Genomic DNA, 21,529 nt, shown 5'->3' with positions numbered 1-21,529 from the left:
ATAGGGTTGTTATAATGATTAAATGAGTTAGTATCCATAAAGCACTTAGAATGGTGCCTGGCATATAGTCAGGCCTCAGTGCAGAGTAGCTGTTAGAATTATTATCACTCCAGACCCAGCAAAACGGAAACAGGTGCTAGCTGGCAAACATGGAGCAGCGGACTCCGGATAACCAGAAATTAGTGGCCAGTTCTAAGCCCAGAATGAGTGATGGACTGACATACTAAACGACTTATAGTAGAATGGCATTCTTTCCCAACTTTGTGACCTTACATGGACTAGGCCTCTGCCTGTGTCAGAGGTCAGCAAACTACAGACTGTAGCTCCAAATCCATTTCATCGCCTTTTTCTGTAAATAATGCAAACATGAAGGAGGAGAATCCATGGAAAGACGGGTAGGCCTCCTCATAAGCCTTTTAACCCACCATCTCCTAACTCAGGGATCATGATACCTCTCTTTATAGTTTGCAGCTTTCTTTTTCTGACCAAGATGCTCTGTCTTTCACAGTTCACTAGCAAAACCTTGAGCGAATATTCTTTATTCATTTGACGGCTTCAAAAGCTTGCCGTGGGCAGGCCTTCCTAGCTTTGTGTTTCTCAGGCAAAATCACAAGAAAACAGACTAAGGCCTTGCCTTTAAGGTGACAAAGAGGGAAGAGAACCCATCCAGGAGAAAAAGGATGAAGGATTTCTTTCTTCCCAACTCCTTTTGAGTGCCTTGTTCTGTTCAGCAAATTCTGTACGTATCACTTCCTGGTGTGTTGGTAAACATTCCTTCTGGAAAAAGAAAAAGGCTCACTCTGTAGCCTTCCCTGATGTCTGTGTTAAACAGCCCCATGGTGGCTGATGGCAGGTGGGCTTGGGAGGTGATGTGTTTCATCAGCTTGTTGGTGCTGGTGTGCTCTGTAGTAGACAGCTTCCTTTGCTGCGGAATCCTTCTATCAGGGCTTCTGTGTGGCACACGGGAACTCTTGATCCGTTTGTTTTCAGTCTAGGGCGCTGTTGCAGCCGGGTCCCAGAATGTGCTCTTAGAAATGGGACCGTATTTTTATAAGTCGCTAGAGATGAAACTTCCCTCTTGTTTACATTTAACTTGTGCCACTAGGTGGCACTTTAAGGACGTTACAGGAAATTGGCTCTACTGAATTTATTTAACTTCTTATCGAAGTGTAACATGCATATTGAAAAGTGCACATTGAGTGTGCAACTGAATGAATTTTCACAAGCTGAACACATGTGTATAATCAGCACTCAAAATGAGACAAAATATTACTAACACCCCCAGAAAGTCCATCTTATGCTGTTTTCCAGTTCCTGTCCCTTCTTAGGGTTACCACTATTCTGACTTCTAACAGCATAGATCAGTTTTTACCTGTTTTCTACCTTATATTTAAGTGGAACCATGCAGTGTATCCTCTTGTGTCTGGCTTCTTTCGCTTATGATATTGTGTGACTCATCCGTATTATTGTGTATAATTGTAGGTCATTGCTGTATAGTATTCCATTGTATGCGCAAAGAGCACTGTGTTCCACTATTGGACATTTGGGTAGTGTTCGGAGTTTGGCAGTTATGAATCCTGCTGCTCTGCATGCTCATGTTAAAGTTGCTAAGTGGATGGATGTCTTCATTTCTCTTGGGTGCGTGCCTGCAGTAGGATTGTTGGGTCATAGGATAGGCATTGGTTCAGCCTCAGTAGGTACTGCCAAACAGTTTTATAGAGTGTATGTACTAATTTATAGTCCATCAACAGTGCTCCTGCTTCAGTTCTTAAACCCTCATCAATACTGGATTTTTTTGTGACTGGCTCCTGACTTAAGTAATTTTTGTAGTTCCCTCTCTAGCCACCTATTTCTAATTGAAATTTTTAGAAGCTACCTTCTCGTGATGGACATAGCTCAAGCAGGAAGGGTTGTGTCAGCTCAAAAGCTGACATTAATCACAGTCTAATTATCAGCTACCACTAGTTAGAAAACACGTTATTCAAATATTTCCATCATTAATATAGAACACAGGACTGGGAATGGAAGTGAAAATTGTAAGTGTAGTAAAATATCGAGTGAGGCTAGGGCTAGGACTTTGAGGCACCTTGAAATTTCTATATACTTTTGCTATTATTACCAGACCTGTATATGTCAGGGTTGGGGGGACCAGCAAAAGGGATTTCTAAAGGTCTCATATCCAGATGTCTTTGAATTATGATGGTGGTGGCTGCCTGTTTACTAAGCGTCTGTTTGCTATGGCAAGAGGCATGCATATGTCATCTTTTTTCAGCCTTATTCAGTGGGAAACATGAATCTCAAGAGAATCCTGTTATAGATTCCCGTAGCTATGAAGTCTACTCTGTTGACTCTGCAGAGAGCATTATCCTGTGGCTTTTAGGTATGTGATGAATAGAGGGCGGGGCTCAGACTTGACTCAGATTGCTGTTCTATTAGTAGAAATTGGAAATAGAGGAACAAAACCCCAGTTACAGTCAAAATATTTATCTTTTAGACCAAAACAAAGCACCGATAGTCCTTAATTGTCACAGTAAGGCTGTTTCATGGATATTGTCCATGATCCAGTGGCTTCCAGAAATCCCCAAGAGATTATGCTACATGGCTTCTGTATCCAGGGACTAGTTGCCCATTATGATTACTGATTATCTGCTTCTGTCGCAGTTGTCGCTGAGCTCCTCTGTCAGCATTACCCTGGGTGTCGCCAGAGCTGGACTGGCCAGCTCTAAGGGGCCACCAGAGATGTTTTGTGTAAGCTGCCCTGAGATGTCTGTGCTGAGGCAGCCAGGAAATCCGAAAGGGCTTTTATTTTTTAAAAGCCTCTTCCCTCCAATATTGATAGTGGCAATATCCAGTGGTGCAGGTTCGGTTTGTGGATAGCCTGCTTTCTGGGATCTGTGCGTACTCTAAACTGGAGTCAGCACTTTCTCAGTCTCGGTTTTCATCTTTCGGCAAGAAAGAAAGAGTCCTTCATGTTGAACTGGCTGCTCTTTGCAGTTGCAGAATCTGTGCCTGGGAAGCCAATTGAATATTTACTCTTTTTTCTTTAAAGATTTATTTATTTATGTTAGAGACCGAGAGAGGGTGCACATGGGGAGGGGCAGAGGGAGAGGGAGAAAGAGAATTCTCAAGCAGACTCCCCATGACACTTGGAGCCTGACGTGGGACCTGATCTGAGCACCCTGAGATATGACCTGAGCCAAAACGAAGAGTTGGATGCTTACCTGACTGCCCCACCCAGGCGCCCCTGTATATTTACTCTTAATTATGATAGTAGCTGCCATTATTGAGTGGCTACTGTGTTATTGTGCTTAGCACTGTGGGCAGCTGTTTTGCTTAATCTTCACAAATGCTAGGATTTAGGTGAATTATCTCCTTGTGCAGATGAAGAAACTGTGTCCCAGAGAGGTTAACACATGCCCTGCTTGTATACCAAACAAGTGCAAACCCTGGATAGATTCCAGAGCCTCTGCCCTGTAACTGATGCGCCCTGTGGCTCCAGTTACGGTAGGATGAATTCCTGACTTGTCCAGTGGAACAAAACAGTGTTAGGTACATTACTAGCTCATTGCACACACTTGATGCCAGTACTTGCCGTGTGCTGCCATTCAGCTTAGGCACCGGGGAAAGGACAGTGAAGCAAAACACAGATCGTGCCCTCCGAGTGCTTACACATCAGCTCCATTTCTGTCTCTCATAGGTGACTTGGGTCATGGATTTTGGCAGTTGTACTTGCAGAGAAATTCAGTGTTTTGGACCCTGTCTCTGGAACTGACTGTGGCATGATGGGCTTTTCTGTGGCCATTGTGCTTCAGGGCACTGGTTCTGCGTCTTCTGTGCCTGGATATGACCATGTGGCTTTTTCTCATGTGCCCTTACCTAGCAGAGCTGGGGGTCAGGTGGAAGGTAGGCACCAAATGACATTTAGAATACCAGTGGGATGCTGGAGATTGCCTAGAGGCCATAGCACAATCATCTGCTCATCTGTCTAGAATTTAACTGTTGCCTTTGTGATTCGCAGTCTTGGGATCTGCCTGAATTCTGGGGTGGTAAATGAAACCTGAGTTTCTTTTTCTAATCTGTCAGCATGAATGTTAAAAAGTTTATAAAATAGGGGCGCCTGGGTGGCTCAGTGGTTAAAAGCCTCTGCCTTCGGCTCAGGTCATGATCCCGGGTCCTGGGATCGGGCCCCACATCGGGCTCTGCTCAGCGGGGAGCAGCCTGCTTCCTCCTCTCTCTCTCTGCCTGCCTCTCTGCCTACTTGTGACCTCTGTCTGTCAAATGAATAGATAAAATCTTAAAAAAAAAAAAAAAGTTTATAAAATAAATTCACCAATTATCCGCATCTTAGCAATTAGTTCTATAATTAGACTACTTACTTAAAAGTAAGTAGAATAAAAGTAAAAGTAAAGTAAAAAAAAAGATTTATTTATTTGGCGGGGGGGGAGTGTGCACGAGCGGGGTGAGGGGCAGAGGCAGACAGAGAAGAATCAGGAGAGAGAGAATCTTAAGTAGGTTCCCTCCCGAGTGCAGAGCCTGATATGGGAAAAATAGAGTTGGATGCTTAACTGATTGAGCCACCCAGGCACCCCTAGACTGCCTTTAAAAAAGAGATTTGATCTATTCCCCCCAGTTTTATTGAGAAATAATATACATCTCTTTGTAAGTTTAAGGTACAGAGCATGATGGTTTGATTTATGTATATTGTGAAAGATGACCACAATAGGTTCCGCTAACATCCATCTTCTCATATAGATAAAATAAAAAGAAAGCAGGGGCCCCTGGGTGGCTCTTTTGGTTGAGCATTTGACTCTTGATTTCAGCTCAGGTCATGACCTCAGGGTCATGAGATCAAACCCCATGTTGGGTTCTGGGGTGGATGTGGAGCCTGCTTGGGGCTCTTTCTCTCCCTCTCCCTTTGCCCCTCCCCTTCCCTCTCCAAAAAAAAAAAAAAAAAAAAAAAAAGACAAGAAAAAGTTTTCTTTTTGTCATGAGAACTCTTAGGGTTTACTCTCTTAACAACTCCCGTCTATATAATGCCCCAGGGTTATCTATGGTCGCTATGCTGTGCGCTGTGTCTCTACTACTTATTTCTCTTATAAATGGAAGTTTGTATGTCTTGACCACCTTTCTCAATTTTCTTCTTCACACTGATTCTTTTTTTGTTGCAAATTTGATGTTTATTTACTTATTTACTTTTAAGATTTTATTTTTTAAAAAGATTTTATTTACTTATTTGACAGAGCAAGAGAGCACAAGCAGGGGGAGCAGTAGAGGGAGAGGGAGAGGGAGAAACAGGCTCCCCTCTGAGCAGGGAGCCTGATGCAGGGCTCAATTCCAGGACCCTGGGATTGTGACCTGAGCTGAAGGCAGATGCTTAACCACCTGAGCCACCCTTGTGCCCCAAGATTTTATTTTTTTTTAAGTAATCTCTACACCAAACATGGGACTTGAACTTACAACCCTGAAATCAAGAGTTGTACGTCCCACTCCTGTGCCAGCCAGGCACCGTGCAAATTTCTTAAAAAAAAAATCTTACTGCTGAAGATTTTGCCCAGCTTCAAAAATTTTATAAAACCATATGGCAGACACCCCTATTCCCTCCACGGTAAATGGACAAGAAAACAGTTAAGAAGCCTAGTTAGTTTTTGGTGCAGCACCTGTGGCCTTTTTCAGAGTAGGACCTTGGAGACTTGGTTTTCTCATCTCTTAAAGGAAGAGTCTGAGCCATCGATGGTCCCCAGTTGGTCTGGACTGGCTATGTAAAAATTACCTAGGGAGCTTGTTAAAATAGAAGTTTCTAATGCTCCACCCCTAGGAGATTCTAATTAGAGAAGTCTGGAGTAGTATCCAAAAGTCTGTAATTTATAAAAATTCCCTGGATAATTCTCCTGTGCAGCTATATTTGGGAACCACTAGGCTTAGAAGGTCTAGAACAAACAGAATTAACTTGAGAAGGAATTTCTGGTCTGTTTGAAGATTCAGGTAATACTTATGTGCCTGGAGCGGGGTCCATATGGGCAAACTAATGTAGTTATGAAGCAGAGGCAAATTGGAGCCAGATGATAGAAGATCTTTAACTGGCTGAGTGTCCCTAAGGCCTGTGGTGCTATGCCATAGGCCTTAGGGACCAATTGAAGGGATTTGAGGGAAAAGTGTTGTGATGAGAGAAGGTGCTTTACAAAATTATTTCCTCAAGGTGTGCAGTGCAGGGTGGATTGGACTGGGGAAAAAACGGAAGGCTAGGAAAAGACCCCCGGCAGCTTTTGCAGTAGCCCAGGTAGGAGGTATAATGAGCACATGGACTTAGATGGGAGCTGTGGGACCTTTGCAAAGCTAGCCTGCCTGGGTGGGACTGAAATCTGGGACACGTTGTTTTACGCTGCTTGTAAAAATCCATAATTTGTCAGTGTTGAGTTCATTTGCCTTAAATATTATAATGAATGATTTTATTGTGTTGGGGTCCAGGAGCTTTTAAAGGAAGCCCAGTAAATAAATTCATGCAGAGACATGTTGGCCGCAGTAACCGCTGCTATTGCAAGGAAGGAGGGAGGAAGGGAGAAATGAAGCGAGGCCTTTCTGGCCAGGCAGCAGCCCTATCCTTCCTTACCCTGCCTCCGCTCTCTTGGGGAAGGGGGTCTAGCAGATGTTCCCCGGAGCTGGATCTGCCAACCACTCTGCAGAACGCTCCTCTCCAAGGATTAGGTGTGGACTGTGGCATTCGGCATTCGAGTCGATGGAATATTTTTCCTTTGTTCCTCTAAAACCCAGTGTGTAGGTCAGTGTTCCCCAAAGTGTGTTCCCCAGAACATTAGTTCTGCTGGATGTTAATAGGAGTTACATGAGAATAAGAAGTTGAAGCAAATCAGTTTGGGAACTGTTGGGTTAAACAAAGGCAGTGGCTTCCTTCACCTCACAGGGTTTCAGAGTGTGTGTGACCTGCTATTACCCCGTGAATTTCTAGGAGGGAGATAGACTATGCTGTGTTCCCTAAGCTTATCTGGAGATTCTGTTCCTCTAGGTGAGGGGGTGACAAACTATGGCCCACAGGCCAAATCTGTCCCACCATCGTGATTTTGCAAATAAAGTTTATTGGGACACAGTCACACCCATTCATAGTGTTGTCTTCTTTGCCTGCTTTAACAGTCAGTAGCAGAGTTTCATGTTTGCATTGGAGACACAGAGTCCAAATGGCCTGTACACCTAAAAATATTTACTATCTGGCTCTTTACAAAGAAAGTTTTCCTATCCCTGTCAAGGCAATTCATAGAACTGGTGTTCCCTGGAACCCCTATTTGAGAGATACTGCTGTAAGAAGATAGTTGTTTTCTAGCACTGCTTGTGATGAATCTACTTAATTTTGTTCAGCTTTTATGCTGCCATATTTCTTTTCCTCTTGCTTTAAACTATTTCCTCTCAGCGATTTATCCGTTGTTGGAGGTCAAAATCTGGCTCCCATGTGTCATTGTTCTTTCCTTTCATTTATCACATATCAGCAATCACAAGGATGTATCCAGTCTCAAGCCACGTAGCTCTCAAATCTGCCTATCCCCACTCCCACCAGACTGGTTCAAGTGACCATCACCTCTTGTCTTGTTTTCATTTTCAGTCTCGTAAGTGAATTGCCTTCACCCACTGTGGGTTGCTTCTAGTTTAAAATGCAAATCTCGTCCTGTCACTTCCCTACCTAAAATCTTGCAGTGCCCGTCACACCTCGGGGCTATCAGGATAAGCTCCAAATCCTCAACATGGACATATCAGCCGAGATCTGGTTGGGAAAACAGAAACCACTCTAGGTATTTCACACTGGAAGAGATTTCATTTAAGGCATTAGGTACTGAAAGAATTAGGTGTGCTAGGGGAGCAAAGACGAGGGAAGGCCACCAGTCAGGTTTGCCACAATTTTCTGAATGTTAACACATTGCAAGTACTAACGGAAACAGCTCAGAGGACCTCAGGCTGCCTTGTAGCATCTGAGTAATGATTTGTGGGGAAATGCTTGAGGCCACTCGAAGATCTTCTGACCGCTGAATTCCATGCTTTTCTTCCCATCACTACCCGAGCAGTAGTTACACAGCTTGTTTCTCTCACCTTCTTGGTTTCATGTCAGTGACTCTCAGAGTCAACAAGGAACATTATTAAAAGGAGATTGTATGAATGTTCTTCCCAGGCTTTTACCCCCTGCAACACAGGGAAGAGCCTGGAAATGGGGAATGGTGCTGAGTAGCAAACAGACCCTCTGGGACAGTGATCTCTAGGACCATGTGGGATCCACTCACGGCCTTTCTCCAGCTTTGGCTGTCTTATTCTTCTCTACTGTTCGCCCTCATTCCACCCTACTAGACCCCAAATTTCAGACCTGTTAGAGTGTGTGTTCTTAGAGGCCTGAAACAACTGACATTTCCTATCTCATAGTTTCTGTGGCTTAGCGATTTAGGAGAAACTAATCTGGTGGTTTCAGATCAGGGTCTCTCATGGGGCTTCAGTCATCTGAAGGCTTGACTGGAGCTGGAGGACCCCCCCTAAGACAGCTCTCCCGCAAGCCTGGTGGCGGGGTGCCTTAATTCCTTGCTACATGGGCCGCTTGTTAGGACTGATTGAGTGTCCTCACAAGATGGCAGCTTTTTCCAGAGCGAGTCATACTAGAGAGAGACTAAGGAGAGGACTGCTAGAGTGCTTTAACTCCCTTGTTCTGGGGGCAATTTGCCTAGTGCCTCAGGTCGGGTACCCCAGAAGCGGAACATGAGATGAGGATTTTTGGAAAGTGATACATGAGATATGCGAAATAAATATCTGTATAATTGAATAACTGAACAAACCCTTCTTCTGGTGGAGAATCCAGATGCTTAGCCTTCCTGGGCCTGTGTTCATTTCCGGGGGAGCTAGCTGGGCGGGGACCATATTGTTCCGTCAGCCGCGGGAATGGGCGGAATCCCAGAACTGATCTCTACATTTGGAGTGGCAACACCTTCTAAGTCCGTGTAGCTCATACAGGCTTTTTCCTTGCAAAATTAGGATAAAACTATATTTCTTATTTGTGGATAGGGAATTATTGATATTAAAATAGGAGATATATATTTTTAAAAGGAACCTTATCTGGAGTTTCAGTGAGCTCTTGCCTAAAAGTACATTTTTCTTGCCTTGCCACATCCTGGTCGGGCACCTGTCACATGGTGAGCCAGGATGGAAGGACTGCCATTTGTTTCAGTAATTGTAGTCCCCGGGACTCAGGCATTGGATTTCAGTTCCGACGATCAGAACTTTCAGACCAGACTTGTCCATATTGATAGAGTTGTTCTCTACTTTAATATATGGAGGGAAAAGAGAGTTACTGAGGCTCTCCTGTACCATGGGTTATCATTCTGTCCCAAGTTGTTACCTTAGAAAAGTCTGAAGAAATAGCAAAGAAATCTCCCCAGTTTGTTCTGCTTTCCAGGTGCTAAACCTTACACTATTTTCCTGAGGAAAAGTGAAATAGTTTCTTGCAAAGAGGGGCTTTTGTAGCTCTCAATCTCATCTTTAGTTGTTGCTTTTTCTTTTTTAACCACAAAGTTAGTTTTCTTTCCTCATCTCTTTTCCTGGGATAATGCCTGGCTCTGGTGAAGCTCTGCCTTTCTGGGATCTTCGAGACTCCTGTGCTCCAGGCCCCAGGAGATTTCAGTCCTCTGAATGGTCAGTAGATGGACCCATTGAGAATCAGTCATGGAGTGGGCAGGGGAGGTCTTCGTGTTCCTCCCTGTGCGGTTGGTGGTTGGATTCTACCTTGCAGAACCAAGGAGCTGTTTGTTCTCGGTGGTAGAGCAAGAAAACCTAGGCCTTTGGACGCGATTTCAGGAAGGTAGATCTATAAATGGAAAAAAATTGTCAGACATTTTTCACAACTGATTTTTCATCCTTCCAAACTCCCACTCTTTTGTACTTTTGGTTTCTAGAGCTGTTTCAGAGAAAGCAGAGACAACGACAGTGGCCATGTCCTACTTTTGCTGTGCTGAGAATCCTTATTTTTGTTGAAAAAAGGGCCTGATTTATTGTTTCCCTCAGTATTTCCACAAGAGGGAGACTGCTCGTCTCCTCAGGAAAGGGAGCATGGGGGCAAACATTTCTCTGCCTGATGATGGAGGGGCGCTGAGCAGGTGAAAGGCGGGGAGACTGGTCCATCACTCCTTTTCTCTCTGGCTGGCTGGCGGGATGTGTCATTGCATACCTGTGGTCCTGCTGAGGCCTGCATGTATAGACTTGAGGCCAGAACACTGGTGTTCCAGGCAACAGATTTGCGGATGGAAGAGGCAAGAAGGGGCATTAGGTCCCAGTTGTGTTCTTCTGCAAGGTCGGGGAATCCCTGCATTTGGGAGGTTGTTAGCCATTAATAAAGCTGACATTGGGCCTGCGGATCTTTTTTTCCTTTTCCTCTTTCTTTCTTTCTTTTATTCCTTCCTTCTTTCCTACCTTCCTTCTTTCTTTCTTTCTTTCTTTTTTTTTAAAAGATTTTTATTTATTCATTTGACAGAGAGAGATCACAAGTAGGCAGAGAGGCAGGCAGAGAGAGAGGAAGGGAAGCAGGCTTCCTGATGAGCAGAGAGCCCGATGTGGGGCTCGATCCCAGGACCCTGAGATCATGACCTGAGCCGAAGGCAGAGGCTTAACCCACTGAGCCACCCAGGCACCCCTCTTTCTTTCTTTTCTTTTTTTTTTTGAGGGAAGGAAAGAGAGAATCCCAGGCTGGCCCCATGCCCAGTGAGGAGCTGGTCACTGGGCTTGATCTCAGGACCCTAGGATTATGAGCTGAGCCAAAATCAAGAGTGGGGCACTTAACTGACGGTGTCCCTCAGGAGCGCCTGGGCCTGTGGTCTTGAAATATGACCCCAGTTGTCAGAGCCCCCAGGAGAGGTGCCTGAACTCCTATATTCCCCTTACTCTTGACCAGGAATGGCTCCCAGATAGCTTTGCACAGCTCTTGTCCGGGCATTTCAAAACTCAGTGTGCCTGAAAGTGAGTTCCCCTTACATCTGCTTCTCTCCTGGTTCTTGTCTTGGGCTAGGCCTCTGCATGGCGGTGGTGTCTTAACTGGAACTTCCTTTCTCACCATCTGTATGCACTGCCCCTCTCGCTGGCTGCTCTCTGCTTGTCAATCAGGTCTTAGCTGTGACATCACCTTCGCCCAAGTCTTTGCTGACCCACACGGCCTGGGTGTTCCTGGAGCCCCCCATACTTCCTCACCAAAGTCTGAATTCTACCAAAGCATGTTTGCCCTGTCATTTCTTTGCTTTTTCCACTAGACTTCAAGCTTCTGTAAGAAAGTTCTAAGTATTATTTAACTTCAGTACCAGCTCTAGCACGGCGCCTGCCTGCTCTAGCTGGTCAATAAATATATCTTGAACGAGTACTACTCGGGCCCAAGAAGAGTGCCTGAGGCTGTGTAGCTTAGTGGTCACAAGCCCACCGTTGGAACCGGAGGCCTGGATGTGGACCCTGCTGTTTGTGTGACCTTGGGGGAGTTCCTCAGCTTCTTGATTCTCAGTTTCTTCATCAATAAGATGGGGGTGATAACTGTTTCCTAGGGCTGTGATGATGAAATGCTTTCATTCATGCAGAACACCTGGAGAACTGTAGGACACAGTGTTTGGTTTTTCAGATAGCTGTGGACAACAGCAGCAATGCAGTGATCCGTAATGGAAAGGAGAAGGCCATAAGCAAAACTTTGAATGAGAAGTCAGGCCTGTGGAATGCCTGCATAATGGGTTTGGAGAGGTGGAGAGGTGGTTGGGAACTGGGGTTTCTAGCTAGGGCAGTGCAGATGGAAGAGCAGATAGGATTACTCTGGAAAAGGATGAATGGTGGTAGGAGGAATAGGAGAACCAGAGACAGAACTTTGAGAAATCCTACCTCTCAGGGATAAGAGGAGTCAAAACAGGAAAGAGAGAGAATGATTACCAGTAGGAGACTGCAATGCATCATCAGATGCCAGGGACAGGAGTTTTCAAAAGATAGTCAGGGGTGCTGTCCTGGGCAGAAGTCTTGGGAGAAAACTAGAAGAGGCAGCAAGAATCCAGTAAATCGGGGAGCATTGGTGCCCGTGTGTGTTTCAGTAGAGGCAGAGGAAGGACGAAGCCAGGCTCTGCAAGGAGTTAGAGAAGGCCAGGTTGGGGACCGAATGGACACACCAGGGATGATTGTTGTGCTGCAGATGTGTAGTACTTTGTGGGTAGAGGTCTGATGTTACTATAATGAGGAAGTCACGTTAGTTCATACGGAGGGTTTTTTTCTTTGCATGTTAATACTTTGCATTGCTGGCTAATAGCAACTGAGTGTAGCAGACCTCCTGGAGACGGGGAGCAGCACATGGTGCCTGGTGTCCCGGTTGCTCTCCTGTTTGGTTTTGTGGCAGGTGCTACATCTTGAAGGGCTTCGGGGGCAGTCCTCACCAGTCTCCGTGCGTGTGTTCACTGGTTCCGTGCCACTGGGTAGCCTCAGCCCTTCTGCTTGCCTCTTCCATCGCGCTCTCCCACCCCTACCTTTTTAAGGTAAAGAGTCCCATCTCTTAGAGTGTTTTTCTCAGGTATGAATATTTCCTCAAGTCTCAGTGTTGTGTTTTTGTTGTTGTTATGGTTACTGTTTTTGTTAGTGCTTGGGTTAAAATTTTAATTCATTTCTTTCCCAGCCTTTTTTTTTTCTGATAAGCCTTATTTATTTGTTTGTTTATTTTAGTTTGAGCTTTTAAAACATTCGTTTTTTAGCAATACCTACGTGTAGTTATGGACAACATTACCATGACCCCTTTTCCTAAGATTGAACAATGAGGGAAGGGGCATGAGAGGGAGTGGCAGGGTCTCGGGAAGGTTTTCTCAAGGATCCAAAGACTTGACCGTACTTGGCAGCAAAGTGGTTTGAATCGGCTTCCACTCAGTGACATTTCCTAGGTGCTCTCCATTATAAATTTAGGTGGTTATGTTTTTGCATTTTTATCTTCTGTATGATATTTCGCTACAGTCTGAACAAGCGTCTGAGGCCGAAATACACCCCCAGCTGAACAGAGCCCCCTCTCAAGCTGCAGACAGTAGTCCAACGAAGAAGGTAAGGCCTATGGGAAGGTGCCTCTGTGATAGCATTGTAAGCCCCCCCATCCCTGCCGCGCCCCCGCCCGGGCTTCTTGGCTCTCTTTGCAAATCTGTTTCACTTTGATTTCACTGTCCTCACCTGAATGTTAATGATCCTGCTTTCCTAGAACTTGGGTTCTTTGTGAGGATTGGGGTGCTGATGGTCCTTGGGCCTGCCCTTGATGTCACTGACAGTTTGCACTTCCTCTTCAGCCTCCAGCTAAACATGGAGGCCTTGTTTTTAACAAGTTCAGGAGGTGCGGTAGGGAGGGCCAAGCGCCTTCAGCAAAACTCTGTGCACTGCTGAGCCTCTAGGAGGGCCTGTGGTGGGGGGCAGGGTAGTCTGCACTTCTTCCTCTGTGTGCCACAGTCCGTCCTTGCATCCTGGCGTCTTCACCTTAACCCCCCAGTGTCACTGAGTCCCAGGTCACTCACTCAGGAAGCGCTACTCAGTTGTCATGCTCTCTCTCCACCTTGTTACCCTCTCCTTGCTGCTCTCCATTTTCCTACGGCCCTCCTCCGCTCAGAGCATGGGCCCTGGGCTCGGGAGCACGGGTGAGGAGGGGCCTCCCAGACAGCAGGCTGGCTGTCTCCTTCCAGAAGACACTGTGGCTCTTGAGCTTGCCTTCATATATGAATGGGAATGGAGGAATGAGGAGACCTTCACAAACTTCAAAACTCACAACATATTCCCACAAGCCCCAAAGTGAGACGAGTCTGCTCACAAAGTGAGCTTCGTCTGCAGTCAGAAGAGGCCTCATGCTGTGAGATGCCCACAGCATTGTAAAAAGGGAGAGGTTGGAAAGGTGGGCCACTGGAATCTCATTCCTTTGTCCTTTCAGGTGTGAAAAGTGGTAATAGACTGCAAGCATAAGCATGGAAAGAAAAAAAGAAAAGGAAAAAAAGAAAGGCCCCCCAAAAAGAAAGGCCCCAATATCTGATGTCTGTGTCCCCACCCCGTTCTTGCGAAGCCTTGAATCTGCCTTCTGTCATCAGGTGTGGGGTTTGAACAGAGTATGCGCCTGACCTGGGAATAGGCCTAGGAGGAACATGAGGACATTGGCATGGTGGGGAACATTTCAGTTTTTAACTTTTGGGCTTTATTGTTATGTATTTAATCCTCAGGACACACCATATTCTCAGCCTCCATCAAAGCCCATCCGAAGGAAATTCCGACCTGAAAACTCAGCTACAGAAAACCAAGAGCCTTCTAGCACTGTTGGCGGGCCAGCGTCCGCAGCGACCGGGAAACCCCACACAGCAGTCCAAAAGTAAGTACAGCAGATCGGGGAGGTCAGCAACCGCCTTTTCAGTCTTTGTATGCGTGTACATGTAAATCTGTTTACATATATACTAGTGGCCATGGAAGGGTGTGATTTCGTGGCTGCAGTTTTGTCTTACTTCTCTCTCTGCTGGTACTACAGGCTCCCCGTCACCTAAAGAGACCTTCTAAGCTACAGGACTTAACCTAAGCCAAGGCGCAAGCGAGCCCAAAGCTGCGGCATTTTAGTTGGTTTGATTTCCTTCCCTTCCTTCCTCCTCTTCCTCTCCTTCCCACCCCTCTTCCTTGTGCTGGCCTGCATTTTCCTAGGAAGAAGACAGTGAAAAAAATGGCAGTTCCCCCTCTTTGCCTGTCTTCAATTAGCAGTAATCACACCTCGGATAAACCTCACTGGGGTACGATACTGCCAGTGTGGAAAGCTGTCTTATGCTCCCCCCGACCCACCTGGGCAAATGGCTAGCTTCCTGACCCTCAGCCCCAACTTTGAGTAGATGTGGCTTGTGATTTCTTTTCATGCCCCATGAAAATTTTCTGTTGTTGATCATGTCGGCACAGAATGGTCACATGTGGAGTTTCCAGAATGTCTGTCTGACTGGCTGTAACAGACACTGGAGGAGGTGGCACGGGTGGGGGGTGGTGGTACCTGTGGACAAGGCCAGGAACCGAGAGAACAATGCTCTGGACAGACCGTTTTTCTCCAGAGGCTTTGGCTTTAAGAAAGGCTGTCCCTTGCCTCAGTTTCCTTGTAGTGAAATTGAGCTAGGTACTAAGGGCAGAAACCTGCTGTTGTGTGTGACTTCACAAGTGAACTCGACTGGTCACTAACATCCATGCTCAAGATAAGCCCTGACACTGCTCTTGGGGCTTTGTCGATCCCAGAGCAAGATTCCGTGGGTGCAGCTTGCCTCGGAAGCCAAAACCCCATGGGGAATCTGTGCAGCACTCTTCAGATGATGGTTTTTGTGTCTTTTTTTTCCAAATAGACAGTTCCCTGGTAGTATTAGTGCATAAAGGAAATCTGTTTGGTCCTTAATGGCCCCTGAGAGCTTGGACCATCTTTCAGCCACTGTCAGGCCTGGGGGCTGGACCCCTGTCAGGGACAAAGGTGGCTAAACTTGTTTCCGGGAGCCGCCCTGGCTCTGCAGTGTAATCCCTGCTTCACATTACTGCTGGCCAGTCTGTGGCAGCTCCGGCACCCCCCACACTGGATGGACGGCAGCTGGCCGAGCTCCCCCAGAGGTCTTTTTCAGTTTCTTTCCTTTGCCTGTGGGTTTTTAAAAACAGTTTTATTGAGATATAATTCACATAGCATACATTTCACCCTTTTACGTGTACAGTTCAGTGGTTTTAGTGTATCTACAAAGTTGTATACAAAGTTGTAAAATGGTTGCCACAAGCTAATTTTAGAACATTTTTATTGTCCCCCAAAGAAATTCCATGCTGATTAGGAGTCACTTTCCATTTCCTGTCCCATGTCCCAGGCAACCACTAATCTGCTTTCTGTCTTTATAGGTTTGCCTGTTCTGGCCATTCCATGCAGATGGAACCATGCAACATGTGGTCTTTTGTGGCTGACTTTTTTTCAGTTCACATAATGTGTTCAATGTTTATCCGTGTTTTTGCTAAAACCAGTACTTGGTTCTTTTTATTGCTTAAATAACGTGCTATTGTACAGCTGTAGCACATTTTACTTACCTGCTCAGCACCGATGGACATTGGGGTCAGTTCCACTTTGAAGCTGTAAAGAATCGTGCTGATATACTATGGGTGGACAAGTTTTAGTGTGGACTTGTGATTTCATTGGTCTTGAGTACGTACCTAGGAGTGGAATTGCTAGGTCATATGGCCACTCTGTATTTAATATTTTGAGGACTTGCCAAATTCTTTTTCCACAGTGGCTGCAGCATTTTACTGTCCTATTGGTAACATACAAGAGTTCTAATTTCTCCGTTTTTTTTTTTCCAACACTTGTTATCTTTTAAAAAAAATGATCACAGCCATCCTAGTGGATATGAAGGGGTATTTCACTGTGGTTTTGATTTGCATTTCCCTAATGGCTAATGATATTGGGTATCTTTTTATGTGTTTATTGGCCATTTGTCTATCTTCTTTGGGGAAATGTCTGCTCCGACCCTTTGCCTATTTATCTTTTTATTTTGAGTTATGAGTTCTTGACTGAAGCAAATTCTCCTTCAGATAACATCATTGTCTATTTCATTTAGGGCAAAGGAAAAATGAAATAGTCTCTCCAAGTGAGCTGCTGAGTCCAGATATGACTAATAAACAACTCTTGGATTGTGTCAAAATTACTGAGCTGCTTGTCAGGACAAAAGTGCTTTTTTTTTTTTTAAAGAAATAATTTGACTTACTTGGTTTTCCCTCACATCTTGTGCATCTAGTAAAGATGGACTTTGGGAAAATAAAATGGTTTGAAGAGTTTGGAGAGAGAGGATATTGTATAATAGTCCTGTGAAACTGTGCCCGCCTCCGTGGCTTTGCTCTTCTCTGTAACCTCCGGAAGTGTCCTGGACCACCCCAGGGCACGCCCAGCAGCTGGGGTGGCAGTGTCTGCTTGCCTGCGTGACATTCTCAGTGTGGTTGGGATTCTGTGTTCCCTCCTGCTTCGCGGCTGGCCGTCCTGGCATGCCCGTGGGGTCGATGAGTGGCATCCCTAATGAAAACCTGCTATTTCCAAGTAGACAAAAGGCAATACAAGTTCAGTTCTTAGAAGCTGTGCTCATAATTCCTTGGGAGAAATCAGGGCTCAGTTTGAAGGCTGAGAAGATTTTTCTCATCTAGAGACCCCAGCTAATATTCTTTCAAATGTTGGTTTAGCTCTTTGAATGAAACCCAAATTAGCAGGCACTCAGATAACATAGAAATTGACTTCTTTCTTGTCTAAACGTCTGAGTTGGTGAGTGGTCCCGAAGCGTAGGGTAGCTCTGTGCAGGAACCCAGCTGCCTTCCCATATTCTTATTCTATTTTTTTCAAGATTTTATTTATTTATTTGACAGAGAGAGATCCTAAGTAGTCAGAGAATAGGGAGAGACAGAGGGGAAGCAGGCTCCCCACCAAGCAGAGAACTCAATGTAGGGCTCGAGCCCAGGACCCCGAGATCATGACCTGAGCTGAAGGCAGAGGCTTAACCCACTGAACCACCCAGGTGTCCCCCATATTCTTATTCTAGATCCCCATGGAGGTTGTCTTTATCCCTATGGTTGAAGATGGCTGCCTAACATGTTCACATTTCAGGCCCCAGAGAGGGGGAAAGAACAAATGGAGGTGAAAACAGACTACCTTGAAAGGTATGACTCAGAAGCGGCATTTCTGATCCCATTGGCCCAAACGTAGTCATATGGCCTTACTTACCTACAAGAGAGATTGGGAAATGTAGTTTCTAGTTGGAGGGCCATGTGCCTCACTCAAACTGAGAATGATAGGCTACTGCAGATACGAAGGCATAGGAGTAGGTTTTGGAAGATAATCTGCCACAAAACCTTGAGTGGACAGTGCCTCACGATGCTGCTGTTCTGGATTGATAAATAGCGTGACACACAATAGAACCAGACAAAATAAATTGTCTGCCTAAGCGTTACTCCTTCATTTTCCTCCCTGGAAACCAGAGCAGTTCCAGAGAAGCCTGGAAGAGTGAGTAAAAATATTAAGAGAACCTGAAGAGACTGTGGAAGCAACTGTTAAGAGGGTGAAGCAGGTTAAATGCTCTGCTGACCCCTTTAGAGGTATTCTGGGCTTGATCCTATCTTGGTGTTATTTAGGGCTCCTTTGGTAGCAAATAATAAAAGGCAACTCGAGGTAGCAAAAGATACTCTTTATTATAAGGGTAGAGGTTTGACTCAGGGAAATCAGTGGCAGGAGTGGATCAGAAGAGAACATTGCAAACCTTCTGGGGCTCATTTTGATGCCTCTCAGTTTTCTTAAGGTGTTTTTGACATTTTTATCTGTAAAGACTCCTCACCTTCAGCTCCAGAGATCCCATTCTCACTGTGCGGGCCCAGGCTGAACTAAACTATGAGCCATAACTCAAGTCCTTTGGAGGGAGCGTCTGGTCAGCTCAGCATGGGCAGGATCCATTCAAGTGTCAAAATCAAGGGCAAGGTTTTCTCCAGACAAAAACAACTGCCTGCCAGGGGCTCATCCTTGTGGAGGAGGTGGAGGGAGATGGAGCCAGTTCCCAAAGGAAGGGGAAACCGTTAGGAGCTGGACATACATGGTGTGGTGGTAGCGTAAGGAGGGGTGGCAAGTTCTGATCAACATCTTTTTAAAAACTTTTTATTTTGGTACAATTATAGATTTACAGGAAATTACAAAAACGATACAGAGCAGGCCTGTGGCTCTTTTACCTAGTTTCTCCTAATGATTACATTTTACCTAACTCTCGAACATTATCAAAACCAGGAAACTGACATTGGGGCAGCGTATGCATAGTTCCGTGCCGTTTAATCACATGTGTGGAGTCTTGTAACTGCCACTGTAATCAAGGTACAGAAATCAGACCTACCTTCTCCTCGTCACCATTCCTTACTCCTGGCCACCTCTGGTCTGTTTCCCATCTCTAGAATTTTTTCATTTTGAGAATGTTGTATAAATAAAATCACACAGCATGTGCCCTTCTGAGTTTAGCTTTTTTTCACTTGGCACAGTCTCTTGACATCTAAGTTACGTATCTCAGCACTGCTAAGCGCTATTCTGTGGAACGACTGTGCCGCAGTCTCTTGAGCCATTCGCTTGTTGAGAGACATTTTGGTTGTGCCTAGTTGCTGGGCATCATAAGCAAAGTTACTTTGAGCATCTTGTGTGTAGGTTCTTGTGTGTGCACAAATTTTCATTTCTCTGGTGTAAATGGCCAAGTTATACAGATGTTGAATCACTATACTGTACACCTAAAACTAATGTAACATTGTTACTTATAATCAAATTTTAGAAAGTAAAAAGATACAGTATTAATTAAATTATCTTTTTCACTTGATGTGATGTTAGTAAAAATGTAAAGTTTAAAAAAATTTAAAAAAAGACCAAAGCTTACCAAATATAAAAAAAAAAATAAATTAAAAAAAATGTAAAGTTTGTAAGGCATTCTAATAAAAGCCTTAGAAGTAAAAAAATATGGTCAATATTGATTGCTGGGTTGTGTGCTGAGTGTATGTTTAGTTTTTGGTTTTGTTTTAAGGTTATTTTTATTTATTTAATTGAAAGAAAGAATGAGCAAGTACGTAAGTTGGGGGTAGGGGTAGTGGGAGAGGGAGGGGGGAGAAGCAGACTCCCTGCTGAGTAGGGAGCCCATGTAGGGCTTGATCCCACGACCCTGGGATCATGACTCTAGCTGAAGGCAGATGCCCAACTGACTGAGCCGCCTGGTGCCCCAAGTGTATGTTTAGTTTAAAAAAAAACTGCCAAAAAAAAAAAAAAAAGAAAGAAAGAAACTCCCAAGTTGTTTTCCAAAATGGCTGCACCATTTTACATTTCCACCAGCAATGTATGAGAGATGGTTTCTCCACATCCCCACCAGCATTTGGTATTGTCACTGGTTTTTTTATTTCAGCTGTTCAAATAGGTGGGTAGTTCTATCCTTTTGTGGTCTTCATTTGCATTTCCCTAATGGCTAATGAAGTTGAGTGTCCTTTCATGTGTTTATTTGCCATCATGTCTCCTCTTTGGTAACATGTCTCTTCTTGTCCTTTGCCCGTTTTCTAATTGAATTAGTTTTTTGCTGTTGAGATTTGAGAGTTCTTTTTATATATTTTAAGTGCCTATCAATTGCTAGGAATGTGGTTTGCAAATATTTTCTCTTAGTCTGGAGCCTGTCATTTCATCCTCTTAACACTCATTTGCAATACCAAAGTTTTTAAAATTTTGAAGAAGTCCAACTTACTGATTTTTTTTTTAAGATTTTATTTATTTATTTGACAGACAGAGATCACAAGTAGGCTGAGAGGCAGTCAGAGAGAGAGAGGAGGAAGCAGGCTCCCCGCTGAGCAGAGAGCCCGATGCGGGACTCGATCCCAGGACCCTGAGATCATGACCTGAGCCGAAGGCAGCGGCTTAACCCACTGAGCCACCCAGGCGCCCCACCAACTTACTGATTTTTTTAATCTTTTATGGATTGTGCTTTTGTTGTTACATCTAAAAACTCTTCATGAACAAGCCCTAGATCTTGAAGATTTTCTCTTATGTTTTCTCCTAAAAGTTTTATAATTTTGCATTTTATATTCAAGTTGCTTGATTCATTTTGTATCGTTTTATGTAAGATAGGTTTGTATCAGTGTTCTTGGCCTATGGATATTGAATTGCTTCAGTGCTGTTGGTTGAAAAGGTTATTCTTGGGGCACCTGGGTGGCTTGGCTGGATGTCTGACTCTTGGTTTTGGCTCCAGTCATGATCTCATGAGCTGTGGGATTGAGCCCTGCATCAGGCTCCTGACTCCGCGCTCAGCGGTGGGGTTAGGGCTGCTTGAAAGATTCTCTCCCTCTGCCCCTCCCCCAGTCAGGCATGCTGTCTCTCTAAAAATAAATAAATCTTAAAGACAAAGAAAAAGCTATTCTTCCTCCATTCACTTGCTTTTGCACCTCTGTCAAAAGTGAGTTGTTTGTACTAGTGTGAGTATGTTTCTGGGTTCTCTATTCTTTTCCACTGATTGATGTGTTTTTCCCTCTGCCAATACCACCCGGTCTTGATTACTGCCTTCATTTTAGTTACTTGATTACTATAACTATATAATAAAATATCTTCTATCTCTCCCACTTTTTTATGATTTTTCAGAATTGTTTTAGATACTCTGATTCCTCCGACTTTCCATATAAATTTTAGAACAGTTTTGTCTAGATCTACAAAAAAATCTTGCTGAGATATTGATACAAATTGTGCTAAACCTTTGGAGCACCTGGGTGGCTCAGTCAGTTAATCGTCTGCTTTCAGCTCAGGTCATGATCCTAGGGTCCTGGGAATGAGTCCCACGTCTGGCTCCCTGCTCCGTGGGGAGCCTGCTTCTCCCTCTCCCTCTGCACCCCACTCTGGCTTGTACTCTCTTGCATGTCTCTTTCTCAAATAAATAAATAATCTTTAAAAATTAGAAAAAAAGAATTGTGTTAAACCTTTATGTCAGTCTGAGGAGAGTTGACATCTTTACTATGTTGAGTC

At 44.7% G+C, this 21,529-nt stretch overlaps 1 protein-coding gene across 9 annotated transcripts in view; it reads left to right on the top strand.

The window, feature by feature from the left end:
* REPS2 (RALBP1 associated Eps domain containing 2) overlaps nucleotides 1–21,529 on the top strand; it is a 232,071-nt gene that overhangs the window by 179,880 nt on the left and 30,662 nt on the right. For all 9 annotated transcript variants that reach the window (XM_082718393.1, XM_082718389.1, XM_082718391.1 and 6 more), the window contains 2 exons: nucleotides 12,985–13,068; nucleotides 14,217–14,362. In XM_082718393.1, the coding sequence (XP_082574519.1) occupies nucleotides 12,985–13,068; nucleotides 14,217–14,362 (230 nt within the window). The remainder of the gene's footprint in view (nucleotides 1–12,984; nucleotides 13,069–14,216; nucleotides 14,363–21,529) is intronic.

Source organism: Mustela nivalis (assembly GCF_964662115.1).
Source record: "Mustela nivalis genome assembly, chromosome: X".
Lineage (NCBI taxonomy): Eukaryota > Metazoa > Chordata > Mammalia > Carnivora > Mustelidae > Mustela > Mustela nivalis.
The sequence above is the reverse complement of the archived record's forward strand: the minus strand, read 5'-3'. Positions and strand labels throughout refer to the sequence as shown.